The sequence below is a fragment of the Ictalurus punctatus genome, chromosome 10 (genome assembly GCF_001660625.3).
Source record: "Ictalurus punctatus breed USDA103 chromosome 10, Coco_2.0, whole genome shotgun sequence".
Classification (NCBI taxonomy): Eukaryota; Metazoa; Chordata; class Actinopteri; order Siluriformes; family Ictaluridae; genus Ictalurus; species Ictalurus punctatus.
The window spans coordinates 2627266-2651739 of NC_030425.2; the positions used below are offsets into that span (position 1 = coordinate 2627266).

At 39.0% G+C, this 24474-nt stretch overlaps 1 protein-coding gene across 1 annotated transcript; it reads left to right on the forward strand.

Annotated features, from left to right (window-relative positions):
- Positions 1–1648: 1648 nt before the first annotated feature.
- Positions 1649–24374, forward strand: shc2 (SHC (Src homology 2 domain containing) transforming protein 2). Its single transcript, XM_017477660.3, has 12 exons — positions 1649–2746; positions 6712–6782; positions 7703–7763; positions 7876–7995; positions 8253–8306; positions 8988–9039; positions 9343–9469; positions 11473–11650; positions 13582–13675; positions 20260–20427; positions 21815–22104; positions 22428–24374. The coding sequence occupies exons 1-12, from the start codon at positions 1859–1861 to the stop codon at positions 22575–22577; spliced, it is 2253 nt and encodes a 750-aa protein (XP_017333149.1). The 5' UTR covers positions 1649–1858; the 3' UTR covers positions 22578–24374.
- Positions 24375–24474: the final 100 nt, after the last annotated feature.

Sequence of the window (24474 nt, forward strand, 5' to 3'; positions counted from 1 at the left end):
GCATTTTTTTTTTATACATGAATGTTGGCATGTATCAGCAGAAAAATGTTGGGAAGCAGTTCTCCACTCAGGGGCGGAACTGCAGTGTGCATTTGCACTGAGGCCCCTGGGAGGTTTGGAAGGTTTGGGAAACATGCATTATATCTAACTCTCATTTCCTCTGGTTATTTAGAAGTCACTAATGGTCGGTCCAGTTATGTTGCTTTGCATTGTCTGAAGTTTCTAAGAGTTTCAAACTGTTGTTTTTAACAGTTTTTCTAACAGTGCAGCAGCCACCAGCCTTTTTGGAAAAAATGATAGTTCCTGCTTGCTTTCAATTTATAATTCCTGCATATAAAAGTGGAGGCCAAAAGTAGAAAGAGAAAGAAAGAATTGTACAGGGCTTCCATGATTAGACCAATCATTTGCTTCTGAATATTTCCCTCCTTAGCTTCCCCTGATAAGGTAGTTACGCTATTTTATGATTTATAAAAGGCTAATGGATAATATCATTTAGCTGTTTGCTAACTAATTAGTAGGTGCGTTAAAAGTACCAACTGTCAATGCATCTATTAACAACAGCAATTTATGATGCTTTTTTTTTTTCATGATGGAACATTTCTAAATGTCACTATTTCCTGAAAGGAATTGCCATCAAATTTTTATTTCCATGTAATGCTGTGACTTTTAATGCTTAGGCAACAGTGCCAAAATGGTACAGTGGGTGCAAATGCTATTATTTGTGTCTGTGTGAATGATTTTTCGCTTTGCTTTGGTAGTGTTTAGTCATGTTAATGTAGTACTAGCCCCTACCTTGTCTACAAAATCACTGTCTACTACTACCATTGTCTACAAAATATTAAGTGTGTGTGAGTATACACATGTAAATATTTTATTTGGAACAACATTAGTAGAGCATGTAATATCAAGGCATAGTAGTAATAATAATGATCACGTAATACAGTTTTACAATGCATTATAGATGTATTTAAATTATTTAAAATGTGTTTTTTAAAAATATATATTTATATAAAATAGTTTAGGCAAGGCAGTTCTTTACTGCTGTATTTATGCATTTAAATGATGTGTTCATTTAGCTTTTTAAAGGCTATAATGTATTATGTTTCTAGTGCCAGAAAATAATCTTTGAAGATCTGGTAAAAAAAAAAAAATATTATAATAATAATGCTAAAACTGGCAAATAATAAATTCCAAGTACATAAGATAAGTACATAAGAGTACATAACTGGAGTTAATTAAATTAAGCCTTTATCACGGAAAAATATATTTACTTATATTTGCATTTAATTTAATGGTAATGTATCTGCATAAAAAGCATAAATGAAGCAGGACTCTCTCACTTCCTAAATCCCAGTTGAATCCGTATGCATCATTTGTAGACATTGTTAAGAATTATTTGATTGATCGGCCAACGAGCAAGAATGATAAATTGTCCTATGTTTGTGTTAGACATTAAGGATTGCTACTTTGGACTGTATCTCTATTTGAAGTGTAAATGCTATGAATTGAGTGCCAGAGGTTTAAAAAAAAAAATATCTTGAAATATGCTAGTGTGTATGAGGTAAACAGCATTCTTTGTTTCTCTCTAGACAGTGCTCCGTTGTTGACCGAGAAGCTGTACAGTGTGTGAGTGTGTGTGGTGTGATGTAATGCTGGGAGGGGGTACTCAGGCTGTGTTAGCTAATGGGGGTTGAATGCATCTGGGCGGGGCTGATAGATGAACAATAACATCATGACCTCATAGAGAGAATACGCAAGCAGGGGAGTAACTGAGACATACTAATGGAGAGGGCTGGCCTTCACACAGAGAGAGAGAGAGAGCGAGAGAGAGAGAGAAAGGGGGGAAGAGATAGCGTGTATGCTTAGAAGAGACTACAGCATTGCACCAACCCCAAAGGAGGATCTCTTCACTGAGGATTTTGGAAGAATTGCCTTTCTCTTCCATTACATCCATCCATTTTCCTTCCTTTTTCCAGCATTACCCACTGGCAGCGATACACACTCCCTGCACCAGGCTGTTCTTCCGGGCATGCTACTTAAGCCCAAGTATGGCCGCTTTCGCAACGACTCTGTGACCTCCTCAGACGACCTGATACAGAGCTTAGCCATGAGCGGGAAGGTGGTAGCCACAGCAGTGGCTCCTTCTTCAGTACCAAACTCACCAGTGCCACCTTTGGAGCCCACCATCCTCACCCCACCCTTAGTCCAGGCGTTGGCTGAGTCTCCTGGCCTGGATGGCGAACAGGACAGTGCCACCACCTTCTGCATGTTAATCCCCAAGATGCCCCAGTGGAAGTTCTCCAACTCGCTGCTGAGCTGCAGCCCTTCTAGCAGTGCTAGTTCCAGCTCCAGTAAGGATTCTAGCAAAACCTCCATCGCTAAGGCATCCCCAGCCACCTCAAGTATAGCTGCAACCTCCAGTGGTCCCATGACCAGCCTCGCTGCTGCACTTAACTCCTGTGACCCTGTCTGTATGGGTCCCTGTTCCCTGCAGGCTGTGAGCAGACAGAGGGTTGTTGTAGGCACAGCTAGTCCCAGTGGCTTTGGAGGTACAGAGACAGCAGAGGGGAATCCAAGCAGTGCTGGGAGCTACCGCACAGGCATAAACCGCAGGACCAGGGTGGAGGGAATATGGCTTGGTGGAGAAGACCTTAGCCAAAAAGCGAATTTCATCCATAGGCCTTCGCAGGGCTGGCTGCACCCAGACAACAAAATAAGCAGCACAGGGGCCTCCTTCATTGTCAAGGTGAGTTACAGAGTAATTAAAACAAAAAAATCTGTAAAATATGATTGAGGATGAGGATGAAAATGCTTAGTCTTTAATAGCATTTTGCAGATTTTTAGAATTGGGATGGCTTATGATTTATTCACATTGACTGCTTTATGTTATTGTTCTAAGGAAGAGAAAAGACTGTTGTAAAAATTTTTTTTATATTTTTACTTTATTTTTACTTTAAATGTTACAGACAAATTGTCAGTCAGTGCAAGACAGGCACTTTTACATTTTACATTACTACATTGTCTGTGTCTGATAAGTATAGTTGATGGCAAGAAGCAGAATGTATAATTAAATTCAGTGATAAAGACACTGCATCAGCACAGCGACAGGGTGTGGGTAAATAAGCAAAATACATTTGTAAACATTCCTAAAGTTTTAAGCACCAGCCACAAATGTTGTTATATATTATATCAATGTTATACTTTATGTATTATCACCACACAAACGCTATAGCTCAACATTATCAAAATGATTATGAAGTATTGCAGATATTTGCTATAGCCTCTGTGCTCCCTCATGTTTCATGAAAGGTTACTAGAGTTAGCAGACTTATTGGCCTTAATTCCCCAATTCTGCTTACTGCCTCTTTCTTTAATTCTCTTACCTCGAAGAGAGACAGAGAGAGTCCAGTCTGAGCATGCATAATTGCATTACTCGGGCACATTTCTCTATTCAATTATTTCTAATCACAATAATTTGTATCACATGTTTTCCAGATGACCCAGAATTATACTGGCATCACAATATAACTAGAGTGAGATAAGCTACAGTTGTAATCAAAATTATTCAACCCCCATTGCAAATCAGGTTTATTGTCAAAATTTATAGACTTTCAGCTGTTTGGTAAATGGTGCACTTATATAGCACTTTTATCCAAAGCGCTTTACACTGTGTCTCATTCACCCATTCACACACACACACCAATGGTAGCAGAGCTGCCATGCAAGGCGCTAGCTTACCATCGGGAGCAACTTGGGGTACAGTGTCTTGCCCAAGGACACTTCGACACGTGGAGTCACGTGGGCTGGGAATCGAACCGCCAACCTACGATTAGTGGACAACCTGCTCTACCACCTGAGCCACAGCCGCCCCAGGTTCATTTGTAATGAACAAATCAAATGCAATTGAAGCAATTGAAATAGTTCAACACAACCAATGCTTCAAGTGGTTTCCCCAAATTCAACTGAAAATGCAACTTATAATGACTTCTCCAGTTTCAAAATTATTCACCCCCCCCTGATATAGAATCCCTCACAACAGCACAAATATGCAAAACGGGTGTTGTCTCAAGCACACCTGATACTAAACTAATCAAGGGCTTCATTAATTGCACCAGGTGTGCTTGAACTGGAACACATGAAATACCTAAAATGGCTAGGGGCAGAAATTCCTATTACATACATGAATGAAATACCTGGACGGGGCAGAAAAAGGAAGCTATCAACGGCTGCAATCAGATTTCTGAGAAGGCAGGTTGTGAAAAACCCTCGAGTGACTGTAAAAGACCTGCAGCGAGACTTGGTGTAACAGACACTGAGATTTCAGTGAGCACAGTAAGGCGTTTACTAAACTCAGAAGGTTTCCATGCCAGAACTCCAAGATGTTCACCACTACAGACCCAAAAGCACAAGAAGAGTCGCTCAAAATCATATAAATAAGCCACAGAAGGTTTGGGATTCTGTTCTGTGGAACAATGAAACAAACTGGAACTTTTCAGCACGATGGATCAGCGGTACGTCTGGAGGAAGAAGAATGAAGAAAGAACACTCTGTCCACAGTCGAGCATGGTGGAGGCTCGGTGATGCTCTGGGGCTGCTTTTCATCCTCTGGCACTGGAAACCTGCAGCGTGTGGAAGGCGAGATGGATTCATTGAAGTATCAGGAAATCCTAGGAGAAAACCTCATGCCGTCTGTGAGGAAGCTGAAGCTTGGGCGTCATCGGACCTTCCAGCAGGACAATGATCCCAAGTGTACCTCAAATTCCACCAAGGCTTGGTTGCAGAAGAATCCTGGAAGATTCTACAGGGCCATCACAGTCACCTGACTTGAACCCCATAGAAACTCTCTGGTGGGATTTGAAGAAGGCGGTTGCAGCGCGCAAACCCAAGAATATTACTGAACTGGAGGCCACTGCTCATGAGGAACGGGAGAAGATTCCTCAGGAATGCTGCCAGAAGCTCTGCATCTCGTTTGCAGCAGGAAAAGGAGCTCTACTAAGTACTAAAGATGCTTGCCATGAAGGGGTTGAATAATTTTGAATCTGGAGAAATCGTTATAAGTTGCATTTTCAGTTGAATTTGGGGAAACCATTTGAAGCATTCATTGTGTCGAACTATTTCAAATGCTTTTGTTTGATTTGTTCATCGCAAACAGCTGAAAGTCTGTAAATTTTGACAATAAACTTGATTTGCAATGGGGGTTGAATAATTTTGATTGCAAGTGCAACATATGAAGGATATGAACACATTGCAACATATGAAGGATTTCCCATTACAAGGCTTACAACATCTCTCTGTCTGAGCTTAATGTATAACCATAGTGTTTCTGATTTTGGCAGTCTCAGGATATGAATCATTGCTCTAGGTGTCTTGTTTTGCTCTCCCTTCAGTAATAACATTTAAATACACATTGTAGGTTATCTGTAGAATAGAGGGTTCAATACTTGAGTAGAATGGGAACATGTCCACAGCCATATTCCAAAATCTAGTGGAAAGCATTCCCAGAAGGGTGGAGGTTATTATAGTAGAAAGGGGGGGGGGATAATGCTGGAATGGGATGTTCAACAAATACATATGGGTGTGATGGTCAGCTGTCCCTAAACAACATTAAAAAAAAAGATGAGAGTTGAATGAGAAGATAGCAGGCACTGAAATTACATCGAATAGGAGTCTAGTATATGTTGTATGCATCACTGCAAATTTGATTTAACTGAACAACATGGCTTCTACACTTATTATTCACCAGCTGATAAAATAGCACCAGCACATCCTATTTTACATTTGATTTTGTATATCAGGAGGAGTTACTCATACACAGAACAAAACTGAGGTCATGAAATAGTAATGTGTGCAGGGGATGCAAGCTATTTTATCATGCATTTAATTAGCTTTTTAAAAATAGTTCAATACACTTTCCTATAAATAACATTTACCCACAGTTTAAAGGATGTTTAAAGGATAAACTGACCCAGCATTGATCTGATATGCTTACATCTGTCGCAAATTGAATTAATAACTTTATCCATAAAAATATTCGTCCTCTTGATAAGCAATGTCTGTGAATGAGATGCTGTCTCCTCTTATGCTCTCCATGTGAAAATAATTATGTATTCAATTTTGGCCTCAAATGGCATTCCATAGTTGTGTACAAAGTGTGTGTTATGATATAGTAAGGATATTCAACAACTAAGGTCAAATCAGTATACTATTATTACCTGTGAGGATTGTGCATGGAGATTATTTCTTCAGACAAGTGGAAATAATTCCATGGTTGGTTTGTGTGACAAATACTAAAATTAGCACCATAAGTTACTAAATGTTATTTTTAATTATAGCTTTTAGTGTTCTCTGTCCACCCATGCTTTGGGCTTACTGCAAGAGCAGTCTACAACATACCCATTATACTGTCTCTTAAATGCTGAGGATATAAAGATATATTTTGCTCCCCTTCATGGTGCTAAGCTGGAGGCGTGTTTGAAATTTTGTATGCATGCTTCTTCTACTCTCAATGCAATGGAGAACCTATCAGCATTACTTTGTTTGTTTGTTTGTGTGTGTGAGGGTGTGTCAGCTGGCTGGTGCAGGTCTTACATTTGTTTTGTGTTATTTTGAATGAAATTGTGGAGAAAAGTCTTTGCTAGTTGGATTGGTCTTTTCCCGTTTAAATTTTTTTAAAATATTTTTTTCCCTCTCTGTTTGTTCATATCATTACAGTATCTAGGCTGTATTGAGGTGCTTAAATCAATGCGTTCACTGGACTTCACCACCAGAACACAGGTGACAAGGTAAGCTGCTCAGTTTAATCTTTTAGTGGTGTTAATGATTTGTGGTTTGTACAGTTTTACTGATTTTACATCAGTTATTTGTTTCAAGAGCCTTAAAACTATTAGAGATCTATGTTCAATTTAGTGTAGCACAGTAATATTTTGCTGCTCACAGAGCTGTTTTTCCTGTGGGAATGGTGCAGTCCTCTCCCTGCTCCTGGATATTGATCAGCAGTAACCTAATCCCCAAAGCCCACACTGGCCTTAAGTGCTTCCAGAGCCAAGCAAATGCAGATAGACATGTATTATTGATGATGTTACTTAATGACTGAAGAGCTGAAATGAGTTGGACCATGAAGAGCATTGAAAACAAAGAAGGCTGGGGTAGATTGGTGTGTTTGGAAGAGGAATGTGTTTGAGGGGGATATAGCACTTACGGAGAGTTATAAAGTGTTACACTAGAAGAAAGATGTAGTGTCTGATTGGTAGTGTTATAGAATGATGTATTTAGAGAATACAGTCAACAAATAGCTTATGAATTCCTTTTGCTAATCTGCAATCCTGCAATCTGAATCCTTTGATCAACCATATAGTTAGAAACATCTACCAACATTATATAAAAATAATGATATGACTAGATTATGTTTATACTCTAAACAAACCATGCTAAAATGTTTGAGACACAGCTTGAGACTGATTAGAGTGGGTATTGATGATTATCTCTCGTGTATATCTAGGAGTAGGGGTGATCATCTTACTGGAGAAAAAAAAGCACTCAAATTATGTGAAAGCATTGGATTTGTTTAGACTAAATTATTTTGTATTGATTACCATGGACCCTTTGCAAAAAGAAAGATAATGTAATTCTAGAATACTATTAAATCCTATAATATGTATACGTATATTAAAGATTGAAGCTAAATATCTAAGTATGTCTTCAGGGAGGCTATCAACAGGCTGTGTGAAATAGTTCCAGGAGGGAAAGGCGTGTGGAAGAAGAAGGTGAGCACTGGAGAGCATACAAATGTTTCTATAAAGTAGAAATTTATATTAAAGATACATAAATGAAGTTATGTAGCTTTAATATAAATGATTCTGATTCTGTTTGTTGCAGGCTGCCAACAAGGCTCTTCATGCCGTCATGGGAAAGAGTAACTTGCATTTCGCTGGCATGCGTATTGCTATCAACATCTCAATAGATGGGCTGAATTTGCTTGACCCCACCACGCGACAGGTTCAAATCTTCAATATATTCTAGTATCCTGAGCATTTTATAAAACACAGATGAGATGAGATGTGAAAATAGGTGTCGAAGAAAATATTAGTATAAGTAAATAATGGAAAGCTTAAGTCAATAGGTCAGTCCAACCTGTTGTAGAAATCAGCTTTGGCCATTTATCATTGCATTGATTCTGAGGTGCTTAGTCTGTCTGTCTGTCTGTCTGTCTGTCTCTCTGTCTCTCTGTCTGTCTCTCTGTCTCTCTCTCTCAGGTGATAGCACATCACCCTATGCAGTCCATCTCCTTTGCTTCTGGAGGAGACACGGTGAGGCCTTAAAACTCTCAGTCACAACACATATATAGTGCATCTTTTAGCATCATGAGAGCTTCTTCTAACAGACTTATTATTTTCTTCACATTATGAAATAGACCATTTTTGGAGCTTTAGGCTGACGTCTAGCAGCTTCAATGTAGCGTATTGTTTATATATTGGTGTTCAATGCAAATTATGCAGTGTGCCAAATATTATTTAACTCACTATGGCAAAGATATAGGAGGACTATAGCAAAGACTTTAAAGAAGAGCAAAAATAATATATTTGTTTAGTTCCTGGTTTAGCATAAAACAATTTGGAATGTAATTCTTTATCAGGGCTTTCAGTCCTAACAAATCACTATACCAATATTCACTCTTTTCTGTTGACAATGGTATTTTTCAATGCAAAATTTCAATGACTTTTTCACCGTTTAGTCCTTCTGGTTATATAATCTATAATATAATATAATCTATATATAAACCATGGCAGTGTGATCTGCCATTCAGAAGTTAAAGTGGACCTTTAACTTCTACCTATTAGAGCAAATTGTTTTTGTTTGATATGTCACCACAACCGTGATCATGATAAAGTGGTTACTGAATAAGAATGAATGGGTGGATGGATGGATGGATGGATGAACGTTGATATGTTTGTGGTACTGAATATAACAAAATTCATTTTATTCTTCAGGATACACCTGATTATGTTGCATATGTGGCCAAAGATCCTGTCAATCAAAGAGGTTAGTTGTTAATCTCAGGATGCTGCTACAGAGTACGTTTTTAGTCTATTTATGTACTTCTGCATTGCTAACTACTTTAATAATTATACCATTCCATACATTTGCTTATGTGACCTGTGTATCTGTAGAAGACAATTTTCATATGACATGTTCATATGGCCAGGTCGTTTTTCCTTTAGTGATTTTGTGCCTGTGGCCTGTAACCAGTCAATACATTTCTCATCCAACAGTTATTAGTCCTGTAAGTATACACAAGACCACTTTCCTTCCTAAATTAAACATGCTTGGTTCTTCTACTTGCAGCATGTCATATTCTGGAGTGCTGTGCAAACCTTGCACAGAGCATTATCAGTACGATCGGCCAAGCCTTCGAGTTGCAATTCAAACAGTACCTGCACAGCCCACCCAAAGCCATACCCAGCCAGGAAAGGTGAAAGATTTTTTTTCATAACTTTTAATCATATTAAACTACCTGCCCGTCACCATTCATTTTGCTTGCAAGTTATGTGTAGCCTATATGTGTCTTATTCACAGAGGATGTGTGGATTTGTTTATAGCTTATTCTTATAGCATAGACCCAAGGTGAACATCTTCTTAAAATATGAATATTTCCCCCAGCCTGCACAGGTAAAAGTCAGTATCAGTATTGAGTTGGCTAACGCTGGTTTAAAACTCAGACACTAGGATGGTTTTAAAAGCAGTCAGAAGAATTCTAGTTATATTGTATTTATTTTAGAATAATAATAAAAGTTATATTTTCACTTCTTATGTAATTCACTTCCAAGAACCATGTCACTTACTAAATGTTTGGATATAGTAATGAACAACTAGCCTTTGGTGTTCCAGCTCTGAGAACACCTTCATTCTTTGTCTGTGGATATGATGGAAACTGAATACACACTGCTCATATTTCCATCACCTCCTCTTTTGGTCTAAGAACTAATAAATTGCCCTGTCATTGTCCTCTGGCTTTCAGGTAGCACACAAACACTACCTGCTGTGTCACTGATTAATATATGTGAAATGAACAATGTCATATCACAGCAAACCAGCAACTCTATTTCCCAGGACGCACCACTGACTACAAACATGGCCACTGAGGACTACACTTCCCACACATGCACATGCTCGCCTTCACTGGAGTACTAACTACACACACCTGTACCCAATCTCACACACAGCACATACACAGTATTTAAAGGACTTTGTGAACACTCAGACTTTGCAAAGTAAACGTTCAGCTGATTTTGTGGTTATCCAAGCCTTACACTCGTGTTTTGTCAAAGTGAATTTTGACCATTGTTTACGTTCTTGACCTCGATTCTCTGCCTTGCCGAGTTTTGTTTGTTTGCCTGATCGCCCGACCTCTGCCTGTTTATTGACCATGGATTTTGCCTTATGCATTGGATTGTTATTATATCTGCCTACCTGCACTTGCTTCCATCTCTTCCTCCATTTTGTGACAAATAATACACACAATAACATATTTTAGCTTAAATCTATGAGGACATGTTTTAACTACTGCAATTTTGCAAAACACTGACGTAAAATCTTTGACACCTCTACCATGAATAGTTGCTAGTTCAGCTGGAGAGAATAACAGTGCAACGAGCCTCTTGCTGTAATATCTAACAATTAGTAGAGATGACCCACAACCATTACTCTGTTCATTTTAATGTATATTAGGGAAATGGTCATATTGAAAGATCGAAGTCTAAACCTAGTGGCAGAGGCAGCCAGGTTTTGGGCTAAAATATCATAGTACTTAGCAGAAGTGATTATGCCATTCAGGGATGCAGGAAATATGGGTGCTAAAGGTACTATATCACTTAATACTTATGTATACCATTTTTATATATGCATGACTTTTGGGAACTTCAATAAGCAACATTCATGTCATCACCCCAGTGACATTGGTATATAGAGCAACTGTCTGTTTTTCTTGGGTTCTATTTGCCATTCAAAATGTAATATTTGTTCAGCAACATTATTGTAATAATATATAGGCAAATTGTGGATTCTGAATTATGATTTTATCTCATGTGATTAATCATCATCATGATATTCACAATCCTCTACTTCAATCATTCAAATAATCAAATTATAATCAAATTTAAACGTTATTATTAAAGAATAGGTCATCCAGCTGCAGCGAAAATTTAGTTTTTTCTGTTCACGCTTACAAACAACTACAAAATGGAGGCTCTGTAATTGTGGCAAGAATGCTCAGCATGTGCCATGCTGCAATGTTCAATTTATTTCATAATTTCTTATATCCAGTTCTCTTAAATGGGTTCCAATTATTATGAAATTGGCTTATTAGCCCTTAAACTATTATATATTTGCACAATACGAAGTTGTTATTATTGCTGTTATATATTTATGATAGATATTATTATATTTATGCACAAACTGACATTATGATTATCTTAGGAATGTAAGGACAGAAGAGTCAGCGTGGGATGAAGATGACATGTTTTTGGAACATGATTACTACAACAGCATTCCAGGAAAAGAACCTCCACTGGGAGGAGTAGTGGACTCGAGACTCAAAACACCAGCGGCCTTGCTGGGCCACATCCACTGCCTGCCGCAGAGCAAAGCAGCACAGGTACTTGCTCTAGCTTTTCGGAATCAGTCTTTATTTCACACACCCCTGCAAAGCTTCATATTTGCTCTAAAATGGCTAAGCCAGTAGTTGGTGGGCTAAATCTATTGTAACTGCAAAGAAAATTCTAATTTGTGAAAGGCAGTAGATAATCATATACAGGCAATTCCCTGGTAGCTAACTCTTTAATGTACTGGCAAGAAAAAGTCACTCATCTTCTCCTTATTTCAAGCTTTCAGAATGCTTACAACCAGTGGAAATCTCACCACTGAACCCAAAGAAACTATGTTGGACTTGAGCAATGACTGTATATATGGGTGGACATTGTAACAGTGGTGAAAATGTGAAGCCATACTGTCTCTGACGTCCTCTATTGGCTGGTTGCAGTACAATTTTTAACCATGTTAAAATTACTTCATGTGACTGGCTGGAACTTATTAATTATTTCAGGACATGAGAGTTATGCCTCATGAAGGCACACACATTTTCCAACACACACCTGAGGCTCTTGACCCTTCTGTAGTAAGGCCATACCTTGTTCTATTGAAGGCTGTTCTAACAGACACTCCGCAGGGAGTTATTTGTAGTTTTTATGGTATGTTGCTCATTTTGATGTCTAGGCTAAATTGTTGTACTGATAACGCAAGCTAAATTTCATAATAAATTGGCTGTATGGCCTAACACTCAGAGTAGATTGTTAAGGTTAGCCAGTCACTCCTTTTCAAACAAACCCAACCCATAGAATGAGTCGAGCATAAAAAAGCACTTCTCCCTTCATGTGTGTAAATTACAGCAGGTATCAGATCTAGATAATGATCATGGAGAGCAGTGTTTTTTCCCTCAAAAAATCAGTCATGTTGAGTTGACTGCTGTTCACCAGTATATTTTAGTTGTTACATTACATTAGCTACTTATACTTACATTACTTTAATTAACACAATGAATGAGCGAGTGTCAGCTAATGGTAAATGGTAGATCAATCAGTCACAACTCTTTTCCTGACAACAGTAAAAGCAATATTCTTGTACAAAATAATATGACTACAGTTTGTAATTTTACATATTAATTAATAACACTGTACTTACCACTTTGAGATAGATAGGATTCTATGCACCATCTAAATTGGCACTTTAGGTAATGGCTCTCAACATGGGCACTACCGGCTTGAAGTGGGGGTGTTAGCTGGACACTGGCCATCATCTGACTGGCTGTATCTACTGTGCAGATTTTTGCTCCACGGTCTCTACTGAGTGGACACTATCTCCAGTTTTAACGTACTGCACAAATTTAGTCAAATATAGTGACTTTAAGTTCGAACGTTAATGGCCTCAGAACCGCACAATGAGAGTAAATGGCACCATGTTGTCCACTCATACATACAGTCATTGGTCTTGAGCCAGAGTTTTTTTTTTTGCAGAGTCTGAATTCTGATGATGCCACATTCATCCATGGCTAGGAGCCAATGAATGAAAATTGTCCCTGCTTTCTCTGTGGGAGGGATGGTATCAGCCACAGTGACACTAGCCAATCATGGGCGTGTGTGAGCTAAAATATGCTGATGAGGATAGATAGTGCTTTATACCTCCAAGTGTTTAACACTGCAAAATGAGCAGCAGTTCCAAAAGATGTGGATGCCTGGCTTATTATGTCTTGGAGGAAGCATGTGTTAGCCTTCACCCTCCCTGATTGGTAGCTGTTATATGATAGAGGAGTGCTAGCTGGTGGATGGGAATTGGCAGGTGACCAATTTGAGGAGAAAATGGGAAAAATACAGGACTTTTCTAATGTGGTTTGATTTCCTGCTTTCTTCCATGATTCTTATAAGTAATTTGTCTAGTATTAGCACGTTACAGTATCCAGTTAGTGAGTTATAGTATATCTGTTCTATTTGGAGTACAGTTTCAAACTGATTCCAATTCTATTTACATTTGTAGCCTGGATCTACAGCTAGGAGAGACATGGCCTCACTACCTGCAGCTCAGCTGTGTTATGAAGTGCATTGGGACACGGAGAACTGCAGTAGCTCAAGTGAGATTCCCTTCATTTAGTCCTGAAATTAAAATACTGCATGATATTGTTCTGGATGTATATGACAGTGAATTTGGTTTGGTAGTAATTTCTGTTTACACTTTAGAAAAAGACTATGTTTTTATGTATGTACATTAAATTAAAAAAAGGTACTTTATATAGTATCAAGCATTACTAAACCATTAAGAACTTAATTAAGTCTTTTAATCATTAACTAATGATAGTAATGATAACATTACTTTTTGTATTATTAAGCAGTTTTAGTAATGATAATATATTATGTTCTCTATTATTAAGCTCTTTTAAACATGAATTGTGACATATACATTTGAATAATTACTATAAACTGTTTACTAATTACATTCATGGTTATTAATATTTTAATGTACTCATCAGTAAATACCTTAATTAATGTTGCCTAACAGTTTGAATAAGAAAATGAAACTAGACAAGAAAATATTACAATTAAAACAGAATTAAATATAGGAATTAAAAGAATGAACTAGTCTAACATTAACTAGTCTCATTTTGACATGCATCAATATGTTAATGTTAATTGATGTATTAACTGATATTACTAAACATTTGAAAAAGATGGCAGATGGCCACATAAATATAGTCTTCAGGCATCGTGTCTGCATGATTCCTTAATTCTAACATTGTTTTGAAAATAGATACCATGAGGAACTATTAAGAAATTATCTTTGAATGTAATTGCTTAACTGTTATTAATCAAGTTCTTTGTAAATGATCTTTTCAGGAGCATTTTATAATTGTAAAAAATGAGTGTTTTTTTATTTTATAACCAGATTACACTTAACAAATGTATATAAATTTACTACAGGATATCATATATTTATAATCTATGCCCTATCAGAGTGTTGCCTTCACTATTATTGCAAGCTACTTGCACAAGAAATGTTTGTAATGTTGTGCTGTGCAGATTAGTCATGACTGTGAATGGCAATTCATATTCAAGGCTGTGTCCCAGACAACATAGTGCATAGTATGTAGCATGCCTAAACAGTCATGACACTTGTAATTGTTCAGTATTACAGATATGTTACAAGAATAATGTACTGACATTGCTCAAAGTGCTGATACAGCACTATACTGAATCCTTGAAAAACAACTTGAGGTGCAATGGGGCTATGCTTTCAATCTGTAAAATCCAGTGAGGAGTGACAGTGGATTCCATGATGCCACATTGCAAATGTCCAAATGTACTCCTCAGTGAGTCTTTCAGGACTTTTCCGTTCAAGTGTGCAATCATTTTCTTTACCCAATGGGTTAACTGGTCTTTAGAAAATAGAGCACCCTTTATTGTGCCCCGCAAAGCACACAGCTGGCAGTCTCTCACACAGAGCGCTTGAGAGCCCTCACTAGACAGGTCTAGCAAGGGCACATTCTCATCAGCAATTATGTGGCACAGTGCCAATTTGAGAAGCAATGAGAAGCACTTGTGGAGTCCCCATCACTTGAGCTTGACATACATACACCATAACATGAATCTACATCTGCTCCAACCAGGAAAAAAAAATAAAGGCTGCTATAACATAAAACAGTAGCTACTATAATATCATTATAACATAGTATTAGCAGACAATTTAGGATATAATAGCAGTTACTCTTATACATTAATTGTGTAATCTCATTTCCCTCATAATCCCATTTTCTCTATCAGTATGAATTATTAAAATGTATAACTATTCAAAATCAATTACATTTTCATTACAAATATGAGGTTAAATATGCCCAACTAGTGGGTGATTTGTTTTAATTCTTTCCATTTTCCCCCCAAAGATGCAGCTAATCTGTCAGTGAGCCGTAGTTGGTTAGCGGCTTACATTCCATAACTCATATGCAGCAAGACCCTACTGAAATCAGCTGGTTGATCATTTCAAAGTTTTTACACTTATCTTTTTTTTCCCACACCATAATGACAGTTCCTAACTTTTCACTAACACAGATACTCTGAGTGTATTCAGAGAAAATATTCTACTAACTAATTTTTGATGCCACATTCAAATCATGTGGTCTTAGAATACTACCCCAGTTCTGAAAAAGTTGGGACAGTATGGAAGATGCAAAAAAAACAAACAAAAAGAGTCATTTGAAAATTCAGTTCACCCTGTACTATACTGAAAACACATTATCAACACATTATTGGATGTTTTACTTTGTGAATTTATTTTATAGTTATATATACACTCATTTCAAATTGGGTGACTGCAACACACTCCAGAAAAGTTGGGACAGTTCTTTTAATAACGCTTATTAAGCTTTTGGGCGCTGAGTGAAGGCACCAGTTGGTTAAGTTTAACAAGTTATTCAAGTTAACAAGTTATTCCCCCATTCATCCATTATGCAGTTCTTCAGCTGTGCAACTGTACTTCGTCGCCTTATTTTGCACTTCATATTGCACCACACATTCTCAATCAGAGACAGGTCAGGACTGCAGCAGGCCATGCTAGCACCCGCACTCTGTTTACGTAACCATATGCTTGTAATCTGGGCTGAATATGGTTTGGCGTTGTCCTGCTCTGGATGGCAGCATATGTTGCTCCAAAATGTGTACATATCTTTCTGCATTAATGGTGCCCTCACAGATGTGCAGCTTACCCATGCCATGGTCACTGACACACCCCAATACCATGACAGATGCTGGCTTTTTGACCTGATGCTGAGAACAGCTTGGATGGTCCTTTTCCCCTTTGGGCCAGAGAACACGACGGCCGTTTTCTCCAAAAACTCTTTGAAATGTCGACTCGTTGGACCAGAAAACACGATTCCACTGTGCTACTGTCCATCTCAGATGAGACTGGGCCCAGAGAAGTGGGCGGAGTTTCTGGACAGTGTTGATGTACGGCTTCTGCTTTGTATACTAAAGCCTTAACTTCCATCTGTGGATGCAGCGGCAAATGGTGTTGGCTGACAAAGGTTTACCAAAGTATTCCTGAGCCCATGTCAGCCCATGACGGTTTTTAAGACAGTGACATCTGAGGGATCGGAGATCACGTATTCAGAAGTGGTTTTCCTCCTTGCCCTTTACGCACCGAGATTTGACTGGATTACTTGAATCTTTTAATTATATTGTGCACTGTAGAAGGTGAAATGTCCAAAATCCTACCGATTTGTCTTTGGGGAATATTGTTCTCAAAGTGTTGGATTATTTGCTGATGCATCTGTTAGTAGAGTACCGAGCCTCGACGCATCCTTGCTCTTGAAGGGCATTATTATTACAAAATAAACATTTATCTTCAAAAAGTTGATGCAGTTGATTAGGTAAAACATTAAATACCTTTATATATATATATATATATATATATATATATATATATATATATATATATATACATATATATATATATATATATATATATGTTTCTTGTTTAAATACAAGTCAAAGTACATTTAAAAATCACTACTCTGTTTTTATTAGCATTTTCCATACTGTCCTAACATTTTCGGAATTGGGGTTGTAGTTCAGCATGCCATTTGTGGGCTATTGATCAGATATTCCCCAGTGTCTGAATATGAAACTAGCGTTTCTGCAGTAAACGAGAGACAATGCCATCAGCTTAGCTGAATGAAACCTCTACACAGCCCACACAATACACTCTACTATTGACTGTTACACTGTTTGGACACTTCTGTTTTTCAGGTAAATGCAGGAAGGGGTGGATGCAATTACAGTTAAAGCATTTAAAGGGCAGGCAGACAAATCCAAAAATGTGTGGCAGAAGCAGAGTCAAAAACAGGCATGGGTCAGGCAATGAACAAACAGATCAAACTAAGCAAAACAAACACGAGTCGCAAGAAACAGGCAAGAAGTCAAAAAAAAACGGCACGATAAACACTGGACCGAAAGGCTTGGTAATGATCAGGCAGAAAATACTGAAACTACATTGCGGTGAGAACAAAGACACATGGGGGCTATAAATATACAAACTAGTCAAGGGCAAAGTGAACACAGGTGAGAATGTTCATGACACAGGGAGAAAGTCAGTGACAAGACAGGGAAGGAGACAGGACATGAATGAAAACAAAAACACACATGGCAACATAAACAATAACATAACCCGGACACACGCGCAGCTTATGTGTGCCAAGCGCTTCGGCTTCCCTGACAGATCAAACATTCCCCTAGGCAAATAGTCCTGCCCCTCTGGGCAAAATGTCTACATAGATCCCAAGGTTCTGAGGCAGTCATTTTCTCTCATGTTGTCTTCTTCCAGAGCAGCTAGGGAGCAGACATGGGGTATCTTGGCAGGAAGCAGGAGATGAGTCAAAGGCAGGGTTGCTGGGGTCAGGCGGCGGGGCTGTGACAGGTTCACCGGTGTCAGGTGACAGCAACAAATCTTGGGAAGCCAAGCCACAGGATTCAGGCTTGTGCAGGTCATGGGAGATCGCACCATCGACCTCTGGCATGAGCTGGACCTGGGAGGCTGCACCGTCATCCTTAGACAGGAACAGAACTTGGGAGGCTGTGCCATCGGCCTCAGACAGGAGCATGGCACAGAAGGTTGTCTCGTCCGCCTCAGGCATGAGTGGGTCTTGGGAGGTTGCCCCATCAGCCTCAGGTGCGAGTGGGTTATAGAAAGCTGCCCTGTCGGCCACTGGCCGGAGCTGGGCTGTGGAGGCCGCCCTGTTGGCCTCTGGAGGAAGCTCTGCATGTGAGGCCACCCTGTCAGTCTCTTGATAGAGCTGGGCTGTGGAGGCCGCCCTGTTGGTCTCTGGCTGGAGCTTGGGTGAGGAGGGTGTCCTGTTGGCCTCTGGAGGGAGCTAGGCATATGAGGCCACCTAGTCAGCCTCTGGTTAGGGCTGGGCTGTGGAGGCCACCCTGTCGGTCTCTGGCAGGAGCACTGCATGTGAGGCTTCATCAGCCTCTGGAGGGAGCTTTGCAGAGGAGGTCGCCCTTTTGGCCTCGGGCTGGGGCTCAGCAAGGGAGGCCGCCTCATTGACCTCTGGCTGGAGCTGTACTGTGGAGGCTGTCCTGTCAGCCTCTGGAGAGAGGTCTGCAGAGGTCGGCCAACAGGCTGGCCGATTCCCAGAAATGTTTCATGGTCAAATTTAAAGTGTCCCCTTTCCCATAAATTACTCTCATTAGCGAAATGAACTCAGTCATGCTTCCTAGGCCCATGGTTCCCATGTCCTGCTGGGCTGGAGAGCCGGAACAACAAAAATATGAGCCACTGTTTATCGTCAAGCTTGGGGTTCAACAAGATCTCAAAATAGATTTGGCTCTAAAGCAAGAATTCTTTAAAAAGGTCATCAGAACCATCAAAGGGGTCCGGGGGATAAATGAAGCTTTCCTTCTGCATCCATGGAGATGGCGCAATATTCTGTCATGTAAATGCAGGTGGCGGTGGATGCAATTGCAGTAAAAGCTTTTATTAAAGGGCAGGCAGACAAATCCAGAAATGCATGGCTGGGGCAGAGTCAAAAACAGGCGTGTGTCAGGCGATGTACAAACATAGCAAACTAAGAAAAACAAACAGAATAGAGGGAAAGATGAATGACTAGAGCAAAGGCTCACCTTTCAGCACAACAAAGACCCAAAACATTCAACCAAGACAACACTGGAGTGACTTCTGGGCTTTTGACTTTGAATGTCCTTTGAATGTCCTTGAGTGACTTTGAATGTACTTGAGTGGCCCAGCCAAAGCCCAGACTTGAACCCCATAGAACCTCTGTGGAGAAACCTGAAGATTCAGATGACAGACGCTCCCCAATCAATCTGAAAAGCTTTAAGCTTGAGAGGACCTGTCAGAAAGAATGGGAGAAACTGCTCAAATCCAGGTATGCAAAGCTTGTAGAGACTTACCCAAGAAGACTCAAAGCTATAATTGCTGCCAATGGTGCTACTACAAAGTACTGAATAAAAGGTCTGAAGACTTACTTCGATAAAAGATTTTGGTTTTTACTTTATCATTATGGATTATTGTGTATAGGAGTCAATTTATTTAATTTTAAATTAAATCTATAACACAATAAAGTATGCAAAACTAAAGTATTTTAGTGGTGTGAATACTTTCTGAAGCCCCAGTGTGTGTGTGTGTGTGTGTGTGTGAGAGAGAGAGAGAGAGAGAGAGAGAGAGAGAGAGAGTTTTATTTTTGATTTTTATTGAGCTGTTGAAGGTGCACAGAAAAGTGAAGTGCAAATAAACATCACCTGGAGCTGTGCTAAAATTCCATCTGTCTCCCTCCACACATGTAATTACACATCTGCGTTCTATAAGTATACATTGTAACGCTGGTTCTTTAACAGTACAAATGATATGCCTCAACAGGCCACCCTTCTTGATGGTGTGAAGTGAAGAAGAGGTGAAACTGTTAAAAATGACTCAAAGACATGGTGTCACCAGAGATGTAACATACATACCACTGTCAGCCAGTATTAGATATTGTGTGGATTGGTGACCTCTGAATCATATGTGGGAAGATGGCACTTACTACTTGAGCCTCAGAAAACATGAGGATGAATGACTATCTCTTAAACTTATCTTTAATTAGCCCTTCTGCATCTTTGTATGTATAAAGTATAAAATAATAGGCTGTGCACTCATTTTTATCACTTCCAGGTGTGACATCTGATGGGTATTTGAGAGCAGATGGACATCCTACTAGTAGCCAGGATTATGAGGAGCACTTATATGTGAATACACTGAATCTGAACAACACAAGACCATCATCAGATGCACAGGAAGAACGCAGCCCTGAGAGCCCCAAAAAAGACATCTTTGATATGAGTATGTCAGATCCAAAACCACAGTCTAATCTAATGTCAATCACATAGGTCTACCCCTTTAATTATGTAAATATTTTTCTCTTTAACTAGCTGTTTTGTATCTTTGAAAAAGAAAGGTGTGCCAATCTACTGCAGTACCCTCCAAAACTATTGGAACACAAAGCCAATTCATTGTTTTTTCTGTAGACTGAAGACAATCGAGTTTGAGAGGATAACATGATTATGAGAAGAGAGTTTAGAATTTCAGCTTTTATTTCCTGGTATTTATATGTAGATGTGTTAAATGACATAAAACGTAGCACATATTGTATTAGACCACCCAATTTGTAGGCAAGCAAAAATATTGGTACATGTGACTGACAGGTGTTTCTTGTTACCCAGGTGTGTCCTGTTAGATTGACTGTTTAAACAATAAATAGCTCTGATCATCTACTCTTGGTTTTAGCCTTCAGTTTCACCTGTGAAGGCTGCATTTGTGGTTATAAAGGATAAGCCAACATAAAGATCATAGGTCTTTGGGAGAACAGCAAGCCAATACAACAATTTGGAATGTCCTGAAAATGAAAGAAACCACTGGTGTACTGAGCAACAGACAGTGAATTGGTCGGCCAAGGAAACAACAACAACAGCTGATGGCAGAAACATTGTGAGAGCTGTGAAGAAAAACCCAAAACAACAGTAAGTGACATCAACAACCTTCACAGGGCAGGGGTGAAGGTATCACAATCCACCATTTGAAAAAGACTCAGAGAGCAGAAATACAGAGGCCGTACCACAAAACGCAAAGCATTCATCAGCACTAAGCATTGGAAGACCAGACTGGAATTCTGGAATCAAAAGTTCTGGAACCAACATTAGCCTCTACGAAACTGATGGAAAGGCCAAAGTGTAGAGAAAGAAAGGATCTATTTATGATCTAAAACATACAAGCTCATCTGTGAAGCATGGTAGAGGTAAACTGGGCTTGCATGCCTGCTTCTGGAACAGGCTCACTAATCTTTATTGATAATGTTAGCAGCAGATTGACTTCAGCAGATTACAGGAACATTTTGTCTTCAATTACCAGAGAAATGCATCCAAATTAATCATGAGGAACTTCATCATGCAGCATGAAAATGATCCAAAACACACTGTCAACACAACAGAGGATTTTATCAGGGGGGGAAAGTAGAAGGTTTTAGTAGAAATGTGTTTGGTGTATAGTACAGCACAAATTAATTGGCTTTGCCATTCCAATAGTTTCAGAGGGGACTGTAAATAATAACAGAATTTAAAACCTAATTCAAACAATTCAGTATTTCAGAAAACAGTGTAGATATCTTAGGTACAAAGAGTTTACTACACAACTTACAAAAAAAATTGTCATTCTTTATCCACGTTGCCCCCAGGACCTTTTGAAGATGCACTGCGTCTGCATGAGGCTGGTAGTGTGTGTTTGCTGGAGGACAAGTGGCCAAGTCCCCCACATCGCAGAGCCCCTATAGCCCCTACTGAGGACCAGCTCTGTCAAGAAGCCTGGTATCATGGGCGAATGAGCCGCCGTGATGCAGAGAAGCTACTGATCCATGATGGAGATTTCCTAGTGCGGGACAGTTCCACTAACCCAGGCCAGTACGTACTGACAGGGATGCACTGCGGCCTGCCGAAACACTTGCTCCTAGTGGACCCAGAGGGAGTGGTGAGTTAATGGGTTGTAGCTTATTGGTCATGGGCTAGGGGACATCCAATTTTGGCCTTTTACATTGAGAATCCCTGTTACTGGTGGACTCCACAGGAGTGGTGAGCTCATGGGTTATAGGTCAGGTTATGAGCACCCCATTTCTGAAGCAGTTTCTTTGCACAGGAAATTATTTTGTATTTTAAAGCTCATTGTGTTCAAGGAAGGGGGCAACTTGTGCAAATTTTCACCGACAGAGATTATTGTACACTAAAGTATCTATAATAGCTATTTTTAATGAGAATTGATTGAGATTCTTATTTTGTTTTCTTTGTAATCATCAGGTACGCACTAAAGACATGCTGTTTGAGAGCATCAGTCACCTGATCAACTATCACCTGAGTAACAAGCTGCCCATTGTAGCAGCTGAGAGTGAGCTTCATCTCCAGCAGGTGGTATACAGAAAGCAGTTACCACCAATCAAACAAGTGTAAGTGTGTCAAGAATAAAAGACAACACTTCCACATGCCTATCTTCACATAAAGAACAAATAGTGGTACAATTAGTTTGTATTAATAACAGACATTCCATCCTTTAATGAAACACTGTAAATTAGTAAAATTGCCCCCAGGTTTCAAAGAGGGTATGAATTAGTGTGCGCGTGGTGGCCAGCAATGGACTGGCATCTCATCCAGAGTGCATTATATTCCCACCTCACAACTAGTGTTCCCAAGCAGCGGCTCCACCGCAGTCCTGACCAGGATATAGCGGTTACTGACAGTGAATGAGTGTAAATTAGTATGAATCCTGTTATTGCTCTCAGGTTATAAATGAAGCTAGGCATCATTGCAGCCAACCCTGGGTCCCTACACCTTTGCCTTAAACACAGATTCTAAACTTTTATTGAACATTAGTATGTGTGAATGAAACTAAGTTTCCATCAGCACCTCACACACAGCTGTCAGCAGAATTCAGAAGTATATGAATACTTAGAAAGTGCTGGAATTAAATTATACCAAAAAGGCACAAGATTTTTACTGTGTTAAAAATTTTGCTGTAAGAATTTTTCTCAGGATGCAGTGTTGCAGTGCTGTTTTTTACGTTTATTTCTTTACAACAAATGGTCCATTGAACTCATAGATTTAGGTAGAATGTTAAAGAAATTCTTTGAAGGGACTCCGTTACCCACAGATGTATTCATAGTAGTAGTTTAAAGTATTTAAAGGAGTTGTTTGCCCTCTTCAACATTTTAGTAATTTTTTGAAAGGGCAATGAAGTGAAATGAAATTAAATTTAATACAAACAATAATATTAAAGTTCAGATGGCCCTTGATATCTATCTTTCCTTCTCCAGCTGGAAAATTACCATTTACCTACAGTGTGTTGTTTGACACAAGTAGTTGTACTTTATGACAGTTACAACCTGCATAAATGTAAGCTTTCAGTTGATTTTGCTTACTGTCCTTGGCATACCTCTTGAAATCTCAAAGAAAAAGCAACAGAGAACAAACATCTGTTACCAAAATTTTATGGCAATCAAGAACCTTGTTCTTTGCTCAGAATGATTGTCTAGCAGGCTAATGCTATAAAGCTATCTTAAAAACACAAAGCTTAAATAAAGAGCGTATGACAAAATTCACAAGTGTGGTTTCCAAGACGTTGCATACTTGTTAAATATAAGCCAGATACAGTGGGTAGTTTATTTCGGTGTGTGGCACACTGCAGGTATGAATATGAGCTTGGCCGTCAAAATTACTCTGAACAGCGAAAGCAGGCCACTATGGGCTCAGCTACAGTTATGCCTAACTTTCTGTAACAGCTATAGCTGTTTCTAATTTTGTTTGTTTATTTTGTCTATTGAGTTGGAGAGATGCAAAATATAAATATCAATTATTCTTTGCTCAGATGTTATTATTGCTTTATTAGATGTATAAATGGATATTTTGTAGGTGGCATTGTGAGATGTATGTCCAGTTGTGAAAGGCATGTTCTATTTATTTTTTCAATTATTAAGATCATCCATTAAATGACACATCTGAATTATTTCAAGCATTATAATTAAAAGCATAACAAACAAAAAATAGTACAGTACACCTTTAGTTTCACTCTCCACAGGTACCACTTTTCTCTTCAGGTCTATTTGCCATAGGAATCAATGTGGATGATAATTCTGGCAGAATAAGTGGCACTGCATGCGATTTAAATGCCAGTTTGTCATGAATCTGTTCAGCAGCTCTCTAAGCATATTTATGTATCCTTTGAAGCCTAAATAAAAATATTTTTTTGTCTGATTTATTTGTCACCTACTATCACTAATGGGAGTATTGTGAGTATCATTATTGAGGCATGTGGTTCAATAAAGTATTGCTGAGCAGTATGTGAATAAAGTAT

Coding starts and splice junctions, on each gene's coding strand:
- shc2 (XM_017477660.3), top strand. CDS start 1,859: ATGCTTAGAAGAGACTACAGCATTGCACCAACCCCAAAGGAGGATCTC. Junction 9,040..9,342: donor AGATCCTGTCAATCAAAGAG/GTTAGTTGTTAA, acceptor TTCTACTTGCAG/CATGTCATATTCTGGAGTGC. Junction 9,470..11,472: donor GCCATACCCAGCCAGGAAAG/GTGAAAGATTTT, acceptor TGATTATCTTAG/GAATGTAAGGACAGAAGAGT.